General features: G+C 38.5%; 1 protein-coding gene across 1 annotated transcript in view; it reads right to left on the bottom strand.

Annotated features, from left to right (window-relative positions):
• Positions 1-24050, bottom strand: part of zbtb16a (zinc finger and BTB domain containing 16a) — a 197372-nt gene that overhangs the window by 51693 nt on the left and 121629 nt on the right. Inside the window, exon 3 of the mRNA XM_037687812.1 lies at positions 21090-21176. Within this exon, the coding sequence (XP_037543740.1) occupies positions 21090-21176 (87 nt within the window). The remainder of the gene's footprint in view (positions 1-21089; positions 21177-24050) is intronic.

The following is a 24050-nucleotide window of genomic DNA, read 5'->3' as shown; positions in this document are numbered from 1 at the left end:
GGTCAAAACTTATATCTTGATGGACGCTTGTCAGTAGATTCCCTCTGTTGAAGATTTAAAGCAAAACCTCCTTTACATGCATAAACTTGAATAGAGACGTAAATATTTTTAAAAGCATCACACGCACTAATTAGTACTGAACAAAGGAACAGAGAGCGCTGTGTTCAGTGGAAGAACTCGGATGAAATACAGGACGGCGTCAAAGCACCCTGGGCTCTTAAAAAGATGGACTTTCTCTTTCCCCCTCCCATTTTCCCTTCTTTTCTGCCCTGTTTAAGATTCCTGGCCTTTCACCTGACCCCCAGGCCTCAGCCGAGCGGGGGGGCTGGGGGGGAGTTGGTTGCTGGCGGTGCTGGGGTTAAAGTGTAATCCTGGTCCTGTGACCACAAAGGCTTGGCCCCTGAGGGCCAAGGACCAGCCACATTTTCTGCATTGCAGCGCTGTTCCTCAGCAAACCTTTAGACTACACATCACAAGATTATATGTCAAGGCTCTTCTCTGCTCTGGTGTAAAACGGTTGCCTAAGTCCAGGAACCTTTACCTCTCAGCTTTATGTTTTTATGGTTTATGTTTGCTTTTTGATTGTGCAGTGGGGAAAGGGGACCGTGACGCTTGAACTTCCCAGACTTGGCCATGAGAACTCATTGCCAGCAGCAGCAGCAGAAGTGATTTTCTTCTCATTATATCAGCGCCTCAGCCCAACAGATTTCTGTCTATTACTGCGAGTAATTGCCACATCGCGTCATTATATCGGACACATATTTTAAGCCATTCAAATGTTGATATGTGGCTGCTAGTGTACTGCTAATTGCTAGCTTAAGCAATCCATTAACGGCTGTTTCTCCAACAGCTTGTATGCACCATTATCATTAGTTTTATTCTCAGGAAACCTTAACAAACTCTCTTTAAGAGCTCCGCGGCTTGGCCCTGAGCGCCTCTCTGCATTTAAACCTAAAGAATTTGCTTTTTTTTTTTTTTTAGAGCAACTTCAGAGGATAGAGACAAAGAGAAAAAAGGTTTAATTGATGCCTCCCCCATTTTCCCAGGGTGAAGATGAGAGGGAGGAGGGCCGGGCGGGGGGTGAGAGAAGGGTGTGTACAGGGGGTGATGTGACACTGCTCTCTCAGTATTGCGACTGTACAAAAGGAAGCAGATTTGCAGAAGAGATGACCCCTAACCTCTAAAGCTGCAGAAAAGGGCTCTTGGTGGCCCCAGCACCACCCAATCAATCACCTCCTCCAGCCTGCTGGTCAGCCGGACTGTAAGAGGACACCGCTGTCCGACTGATGGACACCCCCCCCCCCCAAACATTCCTCTGCAGGAAATCTCTTTTTGGACCAAGGTTGGGGGAGCTGAGAAATGAAAGCTCAACTGTTTTTTGTATTTGTTGTTTCCATTAAAAAGACTCCTTCCTGTAAAATCCAGTCTTTCATATTATTTACAATCATTTTATTGTGTGAATGTTTATGAAGCATTCACACTATCGTGATCCATTTTTCTTATACGTACATTTTTGGCATCATTCTCGTTCCACAATTTTTGTGCTATTTCAACAAGTCGTATGTCGAAACGTTCAGCTCGTTCAGGAGAATCCTGCTATGGCTTTTGGTATTGGTGCAACTTTAGCTTTTTGAAATATTTAGCCTCTTCTGCCATTTTTTTCTTCATAGAAAGTTAATTGAACTCAATTTACATCCTTCAAATCTTTAGATAAGTTTACAACCTTTTACTGCTCCTTTCACGTTTTGTTCTGCTTCAGCTTTCTTTTGCAAATTTAAACATTTTTTCAGCTACTTTCAGCTACTTTTAGCTGTTTTTCAGCTGTTTTGTGATCCTTTTAGATTCTTTTTGCAAACTACAACATTTTGTCTTTCTATTTGTTTTCAGATAATATCAGCTTATTATGCAAGTTTTAGCTTTTTCTGCTATTTCAGCAACTATTTAGCTATTTATGCAAATTAGATATATTTTGGGTAATTCCATATATTTTGTACTCATTTAAACTTTTTTCATCCTAATTCAGTGAAAATGTGCTCTCTCCACTTCCTTCTGGTAACTCAAGCTTCTTTCTGTGTTGTTAGCTACTTTTCAGCTTTGCATGATCATTTCAGCTTTTTCAGATTATTTCCACTTTTTTTGTGCTCAATTTATGCTTTTTTCATCATTATTGGGCAAACACATTTTTTCTGCTTTCTTCTGCTAATTTAAGCTTGTTCAAATTTTTCAGCTATATATTTTTTTGCAATTTTAGCAAATTTAAGCCATTTTCAGATGACTTCAAGTTATTCCATGTTAATTTCTGCTACTTTCAGCCTAATTAATTAATTTATGCTCATTTCAGCTTTAATACTCCTTTCAGCTTTTTTCTGCTAGTTTCAGATTTATCTGCTCTTTCAGCTATTATTTAGCTCTTTCGATGCTAATTTTAGCTTTTTCATTTAATTCAACTTTTTAATAGCTAATTTCAGCTCTTTCTTCTTCCTTCTGGTAGTTTCAGCTTCTTGCTGCCTTTTCAAATTTTATTTTTTTAGCTAATTTCCTATTTTTTTGTGCTAATTTCTTCTTATTTAAACCTAATTCAGCAAATGTGTGTTCTTTCTTTCTTGAAAACAAAAACACAAACTCCTAATCTAAATGAAAGTCTGTTTAGTTTGTAAAACTTAAATGATATATTATATTTATTTATTTATAAGTTTCTTTTTTTTTGTCATTGTATTTGAATATTTTTTATGCACTTTGAATATGAAGCAGTACAGATTGTATAAAAATAAACCAATATGAAAATACAACAAAAACTCATATACTTATATAATATAGAAAGTAATAAGTTAGTTCTACTACATACAACAGGCAGAATGCACTAATTTGTGTACAGTCAGTCATGCTCGTGCATAAATCAGACAGCTAATTAATAAATAAAATTGTTTGGTATTTGAGTTTATATTAAATCATTGCATTTTTTTTTTACATAGCTGCAAAAGTGCAAAAAGTAAATGTCTTAATTCCAAATGTGGAAAGTTGTAAACACAATAATCCAAAAATGTAATGTAAATCTATGAGAAAATTAGATTTCTTGTGTGTTTTAGCTGTAAAAGTGATTCAAGGTCAGAGAATAGTGACCAGCTGGTCGGTGTTACACTTATATGGCATATTTGGATTTGAATAAATGCATAATTAAATATCAAATGAACTTACAACAGATTTGCATAAATGATAGAAAAACTAAAGGACAAAGCAATCATTGGCTCACATAACCAGTTAGATTGATTATTTTACTTCACATTTAATCCCGTTTGCCCGTCTTTTTCTTAGCCCTTCATAACTTTCATTGCATTAAATGACAGTTTGTCATCAGGCACTTGTGATAATCCTCATACAGTTTTTATTTTATTTTATTAAAACAATTATTTTACAGTTCATTCTAACGATTCCCTGCCCACAGTGACCATCATTTCACTCAATTGAAAACAATCTTTGATTCTTCAGAAATGTTTACCTCCAACGCAAAAGATCTACAGAGAAAAGCTTTTCAAATGGACGGTCCTGGTTCTTGTTGAACCAGTTCGAGCAAGATCAAATAGTCCCAGACCGTGAATGAACCGTGGACACACAAGCAGATCTCAGATAAAGAGCAACACACGATGCTCTACTTCAGGGCAATTAAAATACCGTATTTTTTCAGCCTATAAGTTGCAGCTTTTTGCATAATTTGCATGTCCTGCAATTTATATGCCGAAGCAACATATTTACGGATTTTTTTCCCCCATATTTATAAACCAATTTTTGGCTGAGATATGACCATTTTCATTCATTCTGACTGTGAACACTACCATTTTCAGCCGATAGATGGCACTAGAGTATGCCGTTGTGTCATATAATAGGTAAAAGTAGCTATTAATGACACAATCGGCTTGCCATAGCCTCCCACCATCGCCCAGTTCTGTTGTATTTCCAGTGCTGTATTGTAAATCGTCATGATTATTGTCCTCATATGTTTGCCATAGTATAGACGGATGTGACGTTTATTCAGTGTATATGCTACGAGACCGCAATAAACAAACCTAAACTTGTGAAGCAGTTATAATTGTTTTTATTAAGATAAGTATAAAATATTACAGGCTCGCCTGGAGCACTTGTCAAATCAGCTTAATTTCACTGCGCCACCCGGGCAACATGCAGGTAATTTGACCACTGAAGTACATTTATTAAATAAAAGGTCAACTGAGACACACCTTTATAAAGTGGAGCAAACAAATAATAGTTTTCAGGTGGTTATCTTGTTAAATTTTGAAGAAATGCACAGCGAGTCGTCCCTCTGCGCGCTCCCGCTTCCACGAATCAATTTTTGAAATACACCTGAAAGTGCATTTATTAAGGGAAAGTTAGACTGAGACACACCTTTGCTATAATTTCGAGCAAACAAATAATTGTTTTTAAGTGTTAATGTTGTTAAAGTCCTCCCGTGCACACTCCCGCGGCCGCCGTTTGACAGCCAATCGATTTTTAGCACAACACCGGCCCACATTTCCAGGTTGTCAGCAACGACGCATAATAGATGCGACTTATACGGCAGAAAATACGGTATATTGCTCAGGGGGGCACAGTTAGTGAAAACCAAGAGCTCAGGGGCTGGACATCCAGCAGTTATTGCAATTAATGAAGTTTGTTTTACGGTTTAAAATCTAGTTTTATTTAAAAATGAACCCATTGGTGAGCCCAACTGTGCTCACCTGTGGGCCTGATTTGGCCCCCGGGCCACCAGTTGAATAGCCCTGCTCCACTTCTTGTCTCTGGGCTCATGAGTATGAATTGCTTATATCCATCATAACTTTTCTCTGCTCAACAGTGTTGCATTTGTAACAACACACAAACAAGTGAACTTTTATCCACTTGCTTGATTCACGAGAGCTTTTGACGAGCAGAACCTCCACGTTCTCATCTCATCGCCGTCAACTCATCTCCCCCGTCTATTTTGCGAGCCATGAGAAGGAAAAGCTGCGCAGGTCATCCTGCTCTTGACGGAACCTGTTGAAAGAAAGTGCTAACTAATGTGCAACACATGACACTGAGGTCACCAGCAGCTGAGATCAAAGCATTCCAGGTAAAAGGGCTTTTTCCCCAAACAGCGCACATAAAAAAATGTTGCAAGAATGTTCACTAATAAGGTGTTACGAGCAAACGGGTCACTATTAACGCCACGCCCGAGCAAACGCTCCCAGGGCTCATTGTTAGCGCGGGTGAATAATGGAAAAAAGAAGTGAAACGAGAAAGTTCATTGACCCAACTCGGCGTTTACGTCTACTTCCACGTACAAATTAACACTTAGAGGATGCTCGTTCTTCTCCCCTCCCTCGCTGAGCTTATCTAACCGACTTGTGCTTTTTTGCTGCTAGTTGCAAAGGCCTGACCAGGTGCCATCTATCAAAACAATCTGCTCTCAAAGGAAAACCTGCTATTAACTGATAAGAGCCTGCCCCCAGTAGGGTGTAATGGGTCCCACTTGAGTTCCTTTTCGGAGTATTGTCCTGGCAGGCCACCTTCAAGACGAAACCCAACACAGTGACAGCTTTCTGTCTCACTCTTTCCTGACTGAAAGTGTGACAGTTGCGTAATAATACTTTACATTTTACAAAGGGAAGTGGGTTTGAGCCGTCACAGGAAACGCTATGAACAAATTTTCTTCATTAAAAGGCCCAAGTTAAAGAGTACGGTATGCAATTAACTCATTAAGTCCTCGCTCATTATGAAACGTTGACAAGTTTGGAAGAAGAAACCCTCCGGTGGCCTCTCATCCAATGCAAACTAAGAATTCCTGGATGTCCTGATGTATGCTCAATAACCCAGGTGGATAAATCTAACAAGGTCGAGTCAGGTCAAGAATCCGTTCAACTGACTCAACCTTGTTGGATAACATTCCTGAAGCGGAATTAAATTTATTGCAGAGTTTAACCAATATCTTAGCAGCTAGGACTGCAATTATGGCACAATTATGTGTTTTGGAAAGAAACTGCAAGCTGTGCATCATTTTAAATGTTTTTCTTGCCTTCAAATCAGCCACACGTCATTACAAAATTGAAACCACATCGATATAAATTCAGACCGTCCTCAGTACGAGAAGACTGTAACTAAAGCACTACACAAGTTCTTCACACGTTTAAAACACTTAAGCTTTTTAGATTCTTATTAGGCTACTATATTTTCTAATACAAAACAGTTTTGGGGTGATATTTATTTTGGTTTGTAGCTATTTTCAATTTTGAGTTACAAACATAAATTGCCTAATAAAGTGTGTACTTATTAAAGATAAATCCAGCACACAGCGTTTAAAGTGACTAATTTTAGCAGCAAAAGCAACAATTCCATGATTTCCACAATATAAAGTAACAATCAAACCTACATGCCTATAAAGTAAGTCACACTGCACAAAAAGTACAGTTTAAGTATGTTCTTCTTGCTAATATTGTTGTATTTACAGAGATTAAAATAGATGTGTTAGTATTGTATTATTTATTACAATCTAAATCTGCCAAACATTTTTTTCTAAAATGAATAATCAAAACACACATGTTGACAATTAGGCCCGCCAGGAATTTCTAATCTACCTCTACATTAATAAAGCTAAAAATAAATGGATAATAACTAACCTAGGATTCTTCTTTAACAAAAAAAAAATATTGAAACCTTCTTTTTGTTGTTGTTTTTAAGCTGTTTTTTATAGCTCATTAGCTTCAGGGACATGCAGTATGCTCATCAACTGGGAGCCAATTGCATTTAAATGGTATGATAATTATGTCTAGACATTTTTAGAAATGTTATTGTTAAGGATTTGTGCATGTTCAGTCTTAATTTTCTCTTGGTTTAGGAAACAGTAAGGAATTAACAGGAAGTGCTGCGCATCTCCTGATGAATGCATAATTGCAAGTATTCCTTACTGGGAGCAACAAACATCGACAAAATACAAGGGAACCCGCTTCCTCCTGTTGATGCTGCTCTATTCATTTAGACCATATATAGGAAGGCTGCCAAAATGAGCCATTAGAGATTGACGGGGGTTAAGCTCCCATAATCAATATGACACTGCTAAGTGCCGTTTGATTGAGTTGCACGCAGTGTAAAAGGACATTTCTGTGTGCCCAGCTGCTCTTGCCACCAAGAAATGCCGCATTTGTCCAAAGCTAAACGGTCGTCTGAATGTCATTGTCATGGGTACATTAACTTTTATATGAGTCTGAGAGACTGACTTGGAGTGAGGATGAACGACCATTTTCATTAGCGAAGCTGCTCAGTGCCATTAAGGGTGCTGTCAGATGCACAGCGACATCCTACCCTTTGGAGAGCGTGCAAAAGCAAAAACCGGAGATTTCATTACTTCTCCTGAGACATACCTCGAAGAGCTGGTGTGGGGAAGGCAGAGGCTGAATCTGTCAGTGTGAAACTTTGTGTCACCAGGCAACTGGACCCGATGGTTCCTTTGTTCGGGGTGAAAGGTTGGAAGCACTCTTACTAATCTCCTTGCTTCACAATTAAGGAACACAGGAGAGCGGCTCGAACCTCTTCCCTTTCTCAAACAACAACAACAAAAAGAAAAAGCTTGAGAGACTCCTCCATTGTGCTGCTGCTTCAGTCCCCACCACCCCGCTCGCTCTCGCCACGCTAATCGAAAGGTATTTGCACTGTAAATTAAAAAGGCCCTCGCGCAGTGCTGGTTTAGCACTGATGTGCTCTTCTAAGATGTCCATAAACAGTTCCAATCTAATTACAGAGGAGATTTACTTCAAATAACACTGTGGACAAAAGAACATCGGCTATTGTTGACGTGGGTTCTGTATTGCACATCTCTTTCTCTCCTTCGCTCTCCTGGGTGAATCCTTTTATATCCAAAGTCCTAGCCTTTCCAAGGTTAAAATGTGATGGGATATCTGAACGTAGGGAACCTCCTGACAAAAGCAGCTTTTTCAGTCCCTGGATGGCAAAGACCTTCGCTGATTTTGACTGTTCTGTGTCTTTCCTTATCTCTCCTTTCTCTTTCTTAACCAGGCAGATCTCGAACAAAGCCGCAGCGGCCGACATGAAAATGTAATGGGAGAATAGCGGTATCCAAGGGAGTTAAGATTGTCCAACAACGAAGCGTGCTCACGGGGGTTGCATTGTGGCGTACAGCTAAGACACATCTTTGGGGTCGAAAAAAGGGAGGTAGGGGATAGAGGATATTGGCTGGCCAGATTTGCAGCATGTCCTGCTGACTTCCATTTTATGGCCTGTGAATCGCAGAGCCCTCTGGGAGTCTGTAATCCGTCCCCACCGCCCACCCTTCAAACGCCCATACCAGCATAATTTTATTGGTCTCTCTGGATGTGCGGCTGCTGTCTCTGGTTTACAATGGTCCATCCATGTGGGGTATCCTCCTGCAGCCAGACTGTTGCACTACCATGGACATCCCAATTTGCTACTGGATCCCACCCAGCTCTTCCCCCCTGCTTATAAGAATACCAGTTCCCTCTCTGACATGCTGTTGTCTCATGGTTTCCTGTGGAGATACCTCAATGCGACTGTGCCCACCGTGACACTAAGCCTCGGCACTGAAGCGCCGCAGAGCAGAGGCCCAGTTGGGTCTTTCTCAATGAATGAAGCTGGGTGCAGGAGAATGTAGATGTGCCAACTCTTATTCACACATTTGATCTCATTTACACACAAGCCACACATATTCATACAGGCTGGTGTGCATAACATTTATGGTCGTGGAGAATGATTACTACAGAGCGTTGGTCACACTGTAGCCCTCACTCAGTATCCTTCAGGCAAGCAGAGGATGTCTCTCCGCCTGGAAAAACTCATTTAGATCTTATCTGGGGAAAAATTTGTTTGCTGAGAGAGAAGGAGGAGGCTAGCAGCAGGAGTGACTGTAGTCTAGCTAGTGCCGCTTGATTTAATTTAGCTACCGATAGTGTCTCTGACCACTTGTACTCTTCTTGGTTTGGGAAGCGAGAGAGAAAGAGGGAGTGTCAAGGAGAAGGAAATGGAAGAAAGCATCAAGGGTATTTATTTACAGAGACGGAGGCAAAGTGAACCGTGGTCATTTTACACATATTCCGACAGTAAATTCAGCCGACAACGGCCTGAATAATTGATTTTAATTGCTTTTGTTTTTTTTATATCTAGACGGAGAAATACTTGCAGTATTCCGAAAGATGTTTTAATCATCTAGACACTGTTGAAGTAAATTATCCAGCAAAAACACCATTAAAATGTTGTTTGTTCTTGCTCCTTAAATGGAAGGATTAATTTTATATTACTGAATACAGAGTCCTTTTTACAACAAACATTTTTTTCATAAATTGGCGTCCTTGTGCATGGTTTAATGTAATATAGATCAAATGTCATGCCAATAATAAATAAAGTGACTTTCAGTACAGATTAGTTTGGTTTCTCTAAGACTTGGACGTTTATATTAAGTAAAGGACTTAATGTTTTCTGCCAGAACGGCCTGTGTGAAGCTCCCTGACAACTGGGCACAGACATACAGACGGATAATCTCCCCCAGACCATGGACAGCTTGCTCAATTATGAGTGGGATGCTCGAACGAGAAGCACAAGCATGGTGCTAATCAGCATTTTGACTTACCAGATGACACAGACAGGAAGTGCAACATGCTAACGTTTTGTAATCAGAAGTCATAATGCTAATGCACATCTGCCCTTGAACGGAGAGCGGCACTGAACCGAAATGCCTCGTGAACACGCTGAAAGTCTCGTTAGGCTTTAATTTGAACGAGACTTACCAGCGGCTGAGAGCTTGCTCCTCGTGTGTTAGTGTCTCTGCAACACATGTGCAACACCGCCTGCTCAGGCTGCAAGAATATTTGCTTTGCTTATCGCCACCCTAATGCTCACTGACAACTTAATAACATCACAATTAACTAAATGCTAAACAGATGCCAGCGCTGGACTAATGTGATTGAGACAATCGGCACTTTTGACGTGACCCCTGTGTAGCGCTGCCATTGGCCTAATTTTCTTGAGTGACATGACTGGACTGTGTGTGCGTTAGTATTTGCACTAACTGATTGCGGGGCCACCGGTGTGAACAATTTACAAGGAGGAAAACGACAAAGCGAAGGAATGATCCGATTAAAAGAGCTCCGTCTTTTTGAACACCGTAGTCTTGGTGCAGCCCTCTTTCTATCTTCTCTCTCCTTCCCTCTCCAAGGCTCTCTCCTTAGCCAAACTATTTTTGGCTTGAGAAAAGAAAGTGTTTACTCTGTGGTCGAGGCTTGCTGGAATCATGCTGTGTTCCCACTGGCTAAAACCCACTCTTGCCACTTCATGGTTTGCAAATTTCCCCATTTTACAAGACATAAAAAAAAAAAAGACACGAGAGAGATAAAGTGAGAAAGAAAGAAAAGCACAAGAGTAAGAACCTTCCCTTTCCATTACAGTCAGATTTTCTCGTTCACTGCTGTGTCTATATGTGCGTGCACATTCGGATGAGTCATGTATAAACAGGAACAGCCACAAATTCTTCCGAGGCTTGTGGACTCCAAACTCATTTATACACGAGTCACATGGGAGATGCATTCCCTGTTGTTTCTAGAGCTACTTGCAGCTCATGCTCAACAACAGGCAACTGCTCACATTGTGGCCTTAATTTGGCAGCTGAGTCGGCAGATTTCACTGCAAATTACAAGGGTGCAGTTGTGGATATTCTGTTCAGAATGAGCTTACGCTGTCTGTAAAATGCGTGGACGTCAAGTAGTGAAATCTGAATTGCTTTACTTTTCCAGACAGACAAAAAAATATATACTTTTAAATTTATTTTTTTGCAGAAAATGTGAATTTTTTTGAAGCAGCAAAGCCAAATGTGTGTGTATGTGTGTGTGTGTGTGACGCAGGCAACCAAAAAAATGCAGGACCTATAAATTATGGTGAGAACCAAAATGGTTTAATCTAACTGGCAGAGATAAACTCAGGAGGAGAGATGCTCATCAAGAACTGTGCTCAGACAAGAATAGATCAACCAGGAGAGGCTTTACTGACAAAAGCTGACGCAAAACGGCACTTTGGATTTGTTCAAATGAGCGCGACTGTTCGACAGTGTGGGATAAAACTCACTCTGCAGATCTTTGGAAACAGTTTACAGCTCATCACAACGAAGAGAGAGCGTACAGTGCCAGCATTAATGGAGAAGTACTGCACGTCTGCCCCATTCTGGTTTTACAAAACGTCTTTTAGATTTAGAAGGCATGATGCGTTCACAGCCGCTTGCATAAAATAATTAGTTTCTGTTTTGATAACACCAAAAGCCGATTCCTCTAAATCAGTGTTTGGCGACTTTTACAAGGAACAGAGTCATTCTTTTTCTTTTTCCCAACTACTGTATTTTCTGGTGTATAAGTAAAAAAAAAAATATATATAAGTCACTTTAGTGTATAAGTCGCATTTATTATGCATCACCACTGACCCATCATGTTCATTATGTGTTTATTTAATGGTCAAAACAGCTTTATTTTGCATGGGCAGTGCAGTGCAGCTCGCTTGATCCATCCATCCATCCATCCATCCATCCATCCATCCATCCATCCATCCATCCATCCATCCATCCATCCATCCATCCATCCATCCATCCATCCATCCAGACCAGAGCCGCGAGCTCTCCAGTGTTCCTCCTCTTGCACCAGCTGAGTTAAGCGAGCGCGCATGGGAGGACTCGCTGTTGCAGTTCTTTGAAATTTAAAGCGTCAGTCAAAAATTACGTTATGAATATGAAAAAAAAATGTATAAGCCACTTCAGCGTATAAGCCACAGGACTGACAAATCTATGCAAGAAACTGCAACTTATACGGTGTAAAATATGGTAAGTGAACTTTGCTCAGAGCTGCAATTGTAAACTTGAAGCTCAAAATGTTAAATAAATGCTAATCAATTCAATTTCAATTCAATTTATTTATATACAGCAGTCCCTCGCTAATTCGCGGTCCGTTTTTCGCGGACTCGCTCTATCGCGGTTTTTCAAAGTAAGATTGGACGCGACACACAATTGGTTGATTGATGAGCTTCAGGATCGGAATGGAATTTTTATTTAAAATAAATTATTTTGAATTATTTAGCACGTGCTGCACCTGTGTGCAGCCCACGTGCAGGGAGAGGCTCCCTCCTGCAGCGTGTCATATCTCCGCTCTGCAGCGAAGAAGTGGGCATGGCCGAGAGCGCTGGCAGAGAGCAGCCGGAGGCAGAGAGCAGCCGGAGGCAGAGAGCAGCCGGAGGCAGAGAGCAGCCGGAGGCAGAGAGAGCAGAGTTCATGACATGCTGCGCTCTTTTAGAGCGCTCAGAGTTTAAAAATTTGTTAGGGGCATTGCAAGAGTGTGGGAAGGGTTCAAACTGCCTTAATATATACCTGTATATAAATACTAAAATAAACTACTACTACTTGTGTACATAATTTCGTTCCATCTCATGTATCACATGAGATGGTAATGACGTTAAAGTTTACTTGAACTTGGATTACTTTATCCCTAATATGTTGTTTTTTCCACTTATCGCAAGGTGGTGACGGTCCCAAACATCTGCAATAAACGAGGGACTACTGTAGCGCCAAAACACAACAGAAGTCGTCTCAGGGCACTGCACAGAAACATTCACATACATCAAAAGTCAGTTAATAACATTATTTAACTAAGGAGCCAACAGATTGCTTTTAGTCCGAATTGCTTCGTCGCAGTCTCCCATCCTGAGCAAGCATGAAGGCGACAGTGGAAAGGAAAAGGTCCCTCACGAGGAAGAAAACTCCAGCAGAACCAGACTCAGGACAAGCTTAATCAGTAATTGTTATATAAATACTACATAAAACATCTTGTAGTTCGTAACATTCTAAACGAATGGATTGATATTTTTACTTTAGAATAAAGAAAAACACTAAAAATACTAGCCTTTCTTTGGTTTTTAACTAATGCTTTATGAACAGCAGTCAGGCTGCAGGTTGAAATCACATTATAATCTAAAGTATTATTATATTCATGTACAATTTAATTTACAGCCTTTCATTACTTTCTGCCTTTTTTGTCCCAATCCCGTCAAAAGGAAGTTTCTGTTACGAGCTAATTCGTATGTTTTCTGTTTCGTTGGGGAGGAGGCTGTTAACAGTGGGAAGGCAGAACCAAAAATAAGAATTGTCTCTACATTCATTACATGAGAGTCAGAGGACGGAGACGGTGCGTAATAACTGCTCAGCAACTCCAAATGACAGCAGTGTTTTTCCCTTTGAGGACGAGTGCTGCGTGAAAGACAGACAGACTGTGTTCTTTGCTTACAAAAGCCCCACGGTGAGTCCCAGTTTAGAGAAAGAAAAGACTCTGATGCAATGCCATCCAATTTGGGAAAACATGTGACAAAAGCCGGCCGTCAGTAGATGTGATGAAGCTCACAAGTAACTTTGGCTCCTAAGCACAGACATGTTTTGGATTTGTTTGTGTTGCCCAACATTGACAAAGACGGGAGATGGTTGGCAGAGGATGTTTGTGTGTTTCTGCACAAGTTCAGGGGGTTAAAGCAGACAAATAATGTTTGACTGCTATAACTCTACTGGAGTGCCACCACCCTCAACACCACTTGAAAAATGAGCCCGTCCATCACGACGATACACTCAGGAAAGCCTCAACATCAATATCTTGGGGTTTTAAATAAACATGTTCTATAAGTAGCTTTCGCACAGTGGCAGCTCCTGAGCATAAACAGTAACGAGGTTGGTTACATTGATTTGGATACTTCAATCTCAACCATGACAACATTTGCTCAAATTTCAGAGGCAACCCAAGTCTTTATTGTTATATTAATTAGAGAAATTGCATTTCCTGTGAAAATGCAGTATGAAGGCTTATTGCAGAGGAGGTTTCTGAAAAACAGCTGAAATTAACTAAAATGCATTCTAAAATATAGCTGAAATGGAAGAACAATCCTAATTTATCAGAAGAAAGCAGAAAGAACACATTTGCTGACTTAGTTTAAATGAGCAGAAGTGAGCACAAAAAAAAATGAGAAAGTGGCAAAAAAAAAAGGAGAGCTGAATTTAGCACAAATAAACAAACAAAAAAAGCTGAAAAAATAGCTGAAAAAGTACCAGATGGACGTTGAAGGAGCTGAAATGAGCTAAAAAAAATGTGGAATTACCTGAAAAAGCAAAAAACAGCATCAAAACAGCTAAACAGTAGCTGAAAGAGTAGAAAAAGCTGAAACTAGCAGAAAAAAAATCTTAAAGGGAGCGTAACAAGCTGAAATTAGCATAAAGAAGCTATTTAGGCTGAAAGAAGCAGAAATTACTGTGATAAACTTGAATTTATCTGAAAAAAAAACATGAAATTAGCTACAAAATGCTAAAAAAAAAAGGAGCTGAAAAGGTAGAACAAGCTTAAATTAGCAGAGGAAAGCAGAAAGAACAAAAGTTAGCAGAAATTAGCACAAAAAAGTGGAAATTATCTGAAAAAAGCTGAAATAAGCAAAAACAGCTGAAAAGTAGCTAAAAACGCAGAAAGAAGCTTAAATTCCCAGAAGTGGAGTGAGCACATTTTTGGTGAATTAGGCTGAAAATGTTGAAATGAGTGCAAAAAAATGTAGAATTAGTTAAAAAAAAAAAAGTTAGATGAAATAGTAGAAAAAGCTGAAACTTGCATAAATAAGCTGAAAGGATCATAACAAGCTGAAATGAAAGACGTTAGTAGAAACACAAAATGTTGTAGTTAGCAGAAAGAATATGAAAGGATCCCAGAAAGAGCTGAAAAAACAGCTGAAATTAACTGAAAGTAGCTGAAACATTAAAAAATTTGCACAAAACGTGAAAGGAGCAGAAAAAGGTTGTAAACACATCTAAAGATCTCAAGGATGTAAAATGAGCTCAGTTCATTTTCTCTGAGAAAAAAAAGTGGCAGAAAAGGTGAAATATTTCAAAAAGCTAAAGTTGCACCGATACCAAAAGTCATAGCAGCATTGTCCTGAAAGAGCTGAAACATTTTGATTTTTTTGTTGAAACAGCACAAAAATGGTGGCATGAGAATTGTGCCGAAACATATATAGAAAAAAAGGGTCACAATAGTGTGAATACTTCATAAACATTGAGTAGGTCTAAACAGGGTTGGGAAGTAATGGAGTAGTTAGCCCTTCATGGAATGGAATTAAAGAAGTTAGCTACAGAATAAAAGTTGCAAACTGTGACACTTAAGGACAATATTGAGGTTTTGTCTTGGGCAACTTGCAAACTCTTGTTAACATTCATTTATTATTAATAATATTATTATTATTTTTAGATGCACTGCACTGTGTGTACAGGACAACATTCATACATCTCAGAAGCACATCATCTCTTCTCCCACACACAGAGAAACATACAATGTGTTGCAAAAGTCACTCCACCCCAGTGAGCCTCTGCTGGTGCTTCCTGCAGCTTCGATCACTGCCAACAGTGCCATGTGATAAATCTACTGATTAACGCAGGCGAGAAAAACTGTTTTTCCATTTCAAAGAATGAAAACTGTTGAAAATCACACAAACAAAAGGCACAACAAGCTACACAGCGACAAGTAATTAACATTATTATAGAAGGAACTACGTTTGGAGCAAATTACTTTCTTTTTTTTTTAAGAAGGGCCTCCTGCATTTATGAACCAGCCCGGGTTTCTGGTAACAAAAAGAGACGGGCCTTTATTCGTGTTGAAACAAAAAGAAGATGGAAAGTGATGAGGAGACAGGGTTTGAGTCAGACTGCAGCTGATCAGACCGACGGAGGAGATATGACAATAGTTCCTATTCAGAGCAGCAAGAAACAACCACAGAGGCCAAATATTGTCATCAGAGAACATTAGCCAAAGGCTGAAGCGCTGCCAAGAGGCAGGAAGAGATCGAATCTGGCTCTGATGGCCTCCAGTGACCCCCCCCGCTTCCACCACACGCCCACTTTGTGTGTCGTTACTGTACAAGCCTTTCTGTATGAATACATGCATTTCTAATATAATATAAAGCAGAAACCCTTTGTTTGAATCCATTCATTTTCTATCATTGAACATTTTTTAATCATGTATGCAGCCCTATTTTCATATTTTAGAGATATTTCCTTAAAAATTTGAAATTTAAGAACGTCAAATTATAGCTTAACTATAAGGGGAAGGACAGAGGCTGAAACTGCTGTTATACTGCCTATCTTGTTGACACTGTTGCATCAGATTACATCGTCATCTCAGATTATTCAACAAATTAGGGTCAAGACTTTAAAAATCTTTAGTAGAAAAGACATGAGGAAGCGTTGTTTACTTTTATCATCTCAGTCTGTAATGTTGGAAACAGATCAGTCGACTAAAATGTGCCGCCTCTCTGTTCAGCTGAGTTCATGAATACTACTTAACCTTTGAATGTCACCATATGGAATATCCCCCCACCCATTGTGTGTTGGCAAAAATACCAAAATCATTGATGGATGTGGATGTAATCATTAATGACCAAATCATAAAGTTATTTAGAGTGAGGATTAAATTGTATCTTTGCTTTAAGGTATGGTAAAAAAAAAAAAAATCACCTGTCGAGTAAAGATGTAATGTTTCTACTTGTGTCCGTGTGCTCGTTTGTCTGGACTGGCTTAAAATATCCACTTAAGTCGATGGATTTTATTGAAATTTTCAGACAGTAATCAACGAACGAGCATCTTAAACTGATCAACTTTTGGGGTTATCCTTGTTCAAAATGGCTGCCACAGCTAAGCAACATTTTGGCCAATTATACAGATATTCAGCAAAAATTGGACGTGCTAGTAGCTGAAAATCATTCCAAGTACATACTTTACTGGTCACACAATTTTTTTTTTTTTAATCTTTGCCATTAATTATTAGTCAATGTGTCTGTTAGTAAAATATCTCATGAATCACTGAATAGACTTCATTGAAACTTTTAGAAAATAAATTTTGAGTGCGTATCTATAACTGAACAACATTTGGAGCCAGTCCAATAGTTAGTTAATTTTAGTAAGCACAACAATGGCTATAACATGCAATTTTACAAATATTACAACAAAACTTGGTGTGGTAGTAGATGAGAATTATCCCAATACATACTCCGAGTGCTACACCATTTGTGAAACATTTGCCTAAATTGTTTGGGAATAACTAATCAACCTTTTTATGAACCACTGCACATATTTACTATGTAACACTCATAATTTTTAGGTTTGACAGTGCAAGATGGTCACCGCAGCTAATTAACCTTAGTTAACACAAAAATATCTATACTTCAAATTAGGGACGCACTGATCCATTTTACCATCCAATACCGATACCAGAGGTTTAGTATCAACCGATACTGATCCGATACTGACCTGATACATTAAAACAGTGCTGAATTAACTTAAAACATTTGTTTTTTTTAAACGCAGACATAAATGCACAGAATTACAAATTAGTTGAAAACTGCAACAGTACAGCACACTTAAACACACCAAGCTTGGTCAAACATGAAAAAAAACAAAAAAAAAAACTTCAACAAACCTTGCAAATGGTTCAAGAATTCTAAATATAATGTAAAATAAATACTAAAGGAGGTGAAATAAGATGGAAAAAAACAATATCTTCACTAGATTGGTTGGCAGATATTTAAATAAACAACAATTTGCTCCTTGGTCACATTGTCACTAGTACCCAAGCAAGAATTTTCTATACCAAATACCGATACTAACATCGGATCGGTACTTCAAATGCTGTCAATTCTGTGAAATCTTGCAGTATCACATAAATGTAATTTACATGGTTTGACCAAAATGTCTAACTCTGTCCTTATTCAGAAATGGTTTGCTTGATTTGAACACTCCGGCACCAAAGGCAGCAGAGGATGTGCATTCCCTCAAATAATGCTGCATCTTTATTTCATTTCAGATTTGATACCAAAACTCCCAAATAAAGCAAATTTATGAAGTGAAATCACAACTTAATCTGTTTGCACACGCACAAAAAATGGATTTGCTCTTAAGAGAAAATGTGATATAATAAAGTAAACCCAAGTGTCTTAAATCTCACGGAGAAAGAGAAAGTGAGAGTCATGTGCAGTTAAACTTCTGCGTCATGTTTTACCAGAGCCCATTTCTCAAACTCATCCCTCACAGGGCCTCAACGCACAGATGATTATTACTGCTGCTGCTCCTGTTGTCTGGCAGGAATACATGACTTGCCCTGGCTGTGGCTGCCCCCTCCCCTCCCCTCGCCTCCCCTCGCCTCCCCTCCATCAGCTCCCTTCCAGTGGTTCCAGACTGGAATGCCTATATTTAGAATGCTCCTTTCCGCTGTTATGGCTGTTGAATCATTAGCCTTGTTTAACCCTTCTTTCCCTCCAACGAGCTGCCTGGCTGAGGGCATGCCCCCCAGGGGTAACACCCCCTCGCCTCGGAGTCCTGACTATGCCGCCCCACATTCTTCTATCAAATGTTGAAAAGGAGGGAAAAGGGAAACTGGGAGGCTTTTGGATGAATTACAAAACATTAAATGATGCTAAAGAACCACAACGTGTGGATATTTTGAAGAAATCTCTAGGCCGGAGAATTCCAAATTATATTCTGTAAGACAGAGTCGAAACTTTGGCATTTTCAAAACCTTTTTATGAAACATTTAGCAAGATTTATGTCTCTTTTTTTATATACCTTTGAGCATAATTGCATTTTATGATGCACTGAGCTGTCAAAGCACTATGCATGCATGTTTCTCAGAGCATAAATAGAGCATTTTGGATTTGGCATTTTATAATCTCATTAGATTTCATTCTTACCGCAGGCAAGGATGTAATAAAGCTTCTCGCTGCTTTTGGTTACAAACACTTGAGTTGCAAGGGCACCACAAGTGGAGACTCTGAGTAGTCAAGCTGCAAACGCAGTAAATCAGTAAAAATACCTATGCTCGAACTGTAATCTGTAACTAATCTAAAGCCCTGTTTTAATTAGAGATTACATATGCAGGCACCAGCATTAATTAATTACATTCTCTTTATATCACCTTGTTTTTCAATAGACATATCTCTGGTGAGATAATGTCTTCCAGACGTATTCTGCAGACATCTACAACAGTGAGGCAGCTGATAAAAGTCTTATGTGAGAGGAAAAAATAGACAAATTGAAAATATGATAAACTAGAGAAATTGCATTTCCTGTGAAAATGCTTATTGCTTAAGAAATTGCTGAAAAACAGCTGAAATGTAGTTAAAATAGAAGAACAGGCCTAATTTAGCAGACGAAAGTAGAAAATACCCTTATTTGCTGAATTAGGTTTAAATTAGCAGACATTAGCAAAAAAAGTTAGGAAATGAGCTAAAACAAAGCTGAAATTAACAAAAAGTAGCTGAAAAGTAGCTGAAAAGTTAGAAAGAAGTTCAATCTACCAGAAAGAAGGAGGAGGAGCTGAAATGAGTTAAAACATGTGGAATTAGTTGAACAAGCAAAAATGAACACAAAACAGCTAAAAGGTAGCTGAAATAGCAGAAAAAGATTAAACTATCAGGAAAAAGCTGAAAGAAGCATAAGTTGAAATGAGCATAAATAAGTTAATTAGACTGGAAGTAGCAGAAATCAGCACAAAAACATGAATTGATCTGAAAACAGCTGAAATTAGCTGAAAAATGGTTAAAAAGGTAGTTGAAAAGGTAGAACAAGCTTAAATTAGCAGATGAAAGCATAAAGAACATGTTTGCTGAAAGAAGCAGAAATGAGCACAAAAAAGCGGAAATGATTGTAAAAAGAGAAAATTAGAAAAGAAAACTGCTGAAAAGGCAGAAAGAAGCTGAAATTACAAGAATGCGAAGAGAGCACATTTTTGCTGAATTAGGTGGGGAAAAAATTGAAATTGGCATAAAACAGCTAAATAATAGCTGAAATCGCAGAAAAAGCTGAAACTTACAGAATTAAGCTAAAAGGAACCTAACAAGTTGAAATTAACAGAAAAAAGTTAGAAGGATCACAAAACAGCTGAAAAAAAAACAGCTGAAATAAGCTGAAAGTAGCTGAAAGAAGCTGAATCAGAATTATAAACAGATCTAAAGATTTGAAGGATGTAAAATGAGCTCAATTCAGTTTCAAAGCGAAAAAAAATGTCAAAAAAGGCTAAATATTTCAAAAAGCTAAAATTGCACCAATACCAAAAGTCATAGCAGGATTGTCCTAAAACAGCTGAAGGTTTTGATTTATGATTTGTTGAAATGGGTTGAAAACTGCGGGATGCGAATCGCGCCGAAAACACACAGAATAAAAATGGATCACAGTTGCGTGAATGCTTCATAAACATTCACACAAAAATAAACCAACTGGACACATTTGATTCTAAATCCACAAAATGGTCCACCTTGAATACTTTAGGGCGGACGTAATTTGACACAATCCACCTCTTTCCCCACAAATTAAAGAGTTCATCACCAGCAGTAAAACTGCTCTGAGCCATCACACATCTGCTGAAGGGAGATTTACTTCTTCCTATTTACATCTTGGCACCTAGATGATCCTCGTCTTCCCATCTTCACAGCAGAGAGCACTGATAAACAACGCTGGCCTGCCAAATTTCCTCAGCTTGTTGATTACTGTTGGGTCTGTCTTGATTTAGGACGAGTGGGACTAATCCGAGATGATGTGATCTGTCTGTCAGTCATGGCTCCAGTTAGTCAGAGTCGACTGATTGAAAGGGGCACATGAGCCAATACATCCTACCTAATATACACACTGCGCATCCTAATTTATGGAAAAGAGGCGATTTTTAAATTCTGAGATTGATAATACTGAGTTCCCAGTTTTAATTTGAACCACTCACAATACAGAAGTTTCCAAGACATCTGGCTGTTTTTATAATTTACTTTATTTTTTCCTTCTTCCAATAGCCTTACTGAAATACAGTAACGCTTACAGTATGTTCTTGTTAATAGAATATTAAGAGCTTGTTCCGTGAATTAGATTGAAAGTATAATCAGCTCGAGCTTTCTGTACTAATTTAGAAAACATAAACACTAATGCTGCCGAGAGGCTTGTAATCTTTTTGTTTATGTCCATAGTTGTGATGCTCTCTCTCTCTCTCGCGCTCTCTGTGTGTGTGCGTTCATACCAGTGTGGATCTGCCGATGAGCCTCCAGGGATTCCTCTGTCTGGAACTGGGCGCCGCACTGGTCACAAACTATGGCCTTTTCACCAGCTGCACAAAAAGAAACAAGTGGACTGTTATCCTCAAACATTGCATCACATCAGGCAGCAGAATCGAGTTAAGATGGACACAACTGGAAAAAAAAAAAGAAAATGGGAACCAATATAATTTTTTTAAACTTTGATTCAGACTTATTGACATTATTTAAAACTTGTTTGATTTTTTTAGGATAAATTAACCATATTGGCAGGGGATCTGCGTTTTGAAATCCAGAGATGACCTCTTTAATGTGAACCGTTAATTAAAATTACATATTTGGATTTGAGGACATAAAGGCAGCTAAAACAGAATAAAATAAAAACAAATCCTTTAAACCTCTGTGTTCTCTCAATTACAGCATACGCTCGTGTCAAACAAATCCCAAATAGCACAAACTAACTGCAGAAGCAACAGCCTCGGGTGTCCTGTGATGGGCTTGTGACCAGTCCAGGGAGTCCCCCTCCTGGAGATGGGCACCAGGTCCCACATGACCCAGAAAGGAAAAGCAGGTAAAGAAAATGAATAGTTGTTAGATGGACTAAAGGTTGAAAAGTTTTATCAGAATAAAATTCAGTTGTATAAACAGTGTGAATGTTATGAAGCATTCACACTATTGTGATCCATTTTCCTTCCGTACATTTTTTTGGCGCGATTCTCATTCCACAATTTTTGTGCTATACATCAAAACGTTCAGCTCTTTCAGGACAATGACTTTTGGTATTAAGGCAACTTTAGCTTTTTGAAATATTTAGCCTTTTTCTGCCATATTTTTTCTCATAGGAAAATTAATTGAGCTCATTTTTACATCCTTCAAATCTTTAGATCTGTTTACAACCTTTTACTGCTGCTTTCACATTTTGTTCAGGTTCAGCTTCTTTCAGCTTCATTGTGAAAATTTAAACTTTTTTTTTAGCTACTTTCAGTTAATTTTGTTATTCAGCTGTTTTGTGATCCTTTTAGGTTCTTTCTGCTAACTACGACATTTCTGTGCTTCTTCTAACTTTTCTGCTAATTTCAGCTTGTTATGCTCCTTTCTGCTTCTTAGATTATCCTGATTTTTCAACTACTGTTTTTATGCTAATTTGAGCTTTTTCAGTCAATTCCATAAGTTTTGCACTCATTTAAACTTTTTTCAGCCTAATTCAGCAAAAATGTGATTGCTCCACTTTCTTCATATGATTTCAGCTTCTTTCTGCCTTTTTTAGCTACTATTCAGCTGTTTTTGTTTTGCTAATTTCAGCATTGTTTTCCAGATAATTTCAACATTTTGTGCTCATTGCTGTTTCTTTCAGCCTAATTGGGTAAATGTGTTCTTTTTGCTTTGTGATGCTAATTTCAGCTTGTTCTACCTTCTCAACTAGCTTTTAAGATCATTTTAGCTGCTTTCAAATAAATTAAATTTTTTTGTGGTAATTTCTGCTACAATCAGCCTAAATAACTTCTTTACACTAATTTCTTTCTTCTTTCTGCTTATTTTAGCGTCTTTGTGCAAGTTTCAGCTTTTTCTGCTATTTCAGCTACTATTTAGCTGTTTTATGCTCATTTTAGCCTCTACAGCTAATCCACATTTTTTTAAAAACTCATTTTAGTTCTTTCAGCTTCCTTCTGGTAGTTTAAGATTGTTTCTGCATTATCAGCTACCTTTCAGCTATTTTTATTTTTTGCTAATTTCTGCTGTTTTTAGCTAATATCCAAATTTTTTGTGCTAATTTCTGCTAATTTAAATCTAATTCAAAACAAATGTGTTCTTTCTGCTTTCTTCTAATAATTAAGGCTTGTTTTTTTCATGTCAGACACAATTCAGCATGTATTCTTTAGCTAATTTCAGCTGTTTTTCCAGCAAGTTCTTCAGCAATAAACATTCACACTGCTTTTTTGCAGGAAATGCAATTTCTACAGTTTACTTTTATATAAGAATAATGCTTATATTTGTGCATTTGTGATGGATGATTTGATGTAATATGTTTTGCAATTCAGCCTACAGAGCAGTTAGACGCATAATTTGATGAGTCAATCTTTTCGCCCTCAGACTGGTCAAACTCAGCTCCAAATTTAATGAATATGCAAATTGTGGTGGAGTATCAACTCCCATGCAGGATTTATGTGGGCTGATTCGTAGAAACAAGTTTTTTATTAGTTGTATATACTGTAGTTTGCATTAAAAACCACAGGATTATCCAGTTAGCATTGTTTACATCCACCTGATTTGGCTTTTGGTTAAAAACAAGATACTCCACATCGTTTAGTTCCATTGGTCTCATTGGATGTGCAGTACAGACTTTTAAATAATTCACCTTCGTGTAATAAATTTCCAAACAAACTTTTTGAGACTACCTAAAGTTGGACGTATTCGAACACCTGTTGTGTAAACAGAAAATTTCATTTCTAAGTCCAATATGTCAAAGTATTTTACGTTATTAAAGGCAGTGAGCCAAACTCAAGAATGCATCTCTGTGGTTAACACATTGCATGATCTTAAAGATGGGAAGTTATGGTTGTGCACAACTCCACTTGTGTCATACTACACTTCTGTTTATGCAAATATTTCAGCTATGCAGCCCTTGAGCTACAGGCAAAATTGCTATGTTGGTTTACATTTTATGAATGTGTACAGCTCTTTTTAACAATAAAAAAGGGAAGCAGGAGGTTGGGCTTGTACACACACAGGGTGCTATTGAAGGGCGCATCGAATCAGAGGCAGGCAAATGACTTTTTGTGGCTTGGCAACAAGCTCAGTACATGCCATACACATCGCACATCAAACACACACACACACAAACAATTTTAACATCTGGATATTGTGTGTGCAAAACAGGCCTGCGTGTGTGTAGTGAACCAGATGACCTCAAATCTACCAGATGGACAGAGACTGTTATTTTCATTGAT

This window comes from Nematolebias whitei, chromosome 14 (assembly GCF_014905685.2).
Source record: "Nematolebias whitei isolate Nwh7 chromosome 14, NemWhi1, whole genome shotgun sequence".
NCBI classification, from domain to species: domain Eukaryota; kingdom Metazoa; phylum Chordata; class Actinopteri; order Cyprinodontiformes; family Rivulidae; genus Nematolebias; species Nematolebias whitei.
Note: the sequence above shows the minus strand (reverse complement) of the source record. Positions and strands in the feature narration are given on the sequence as shown.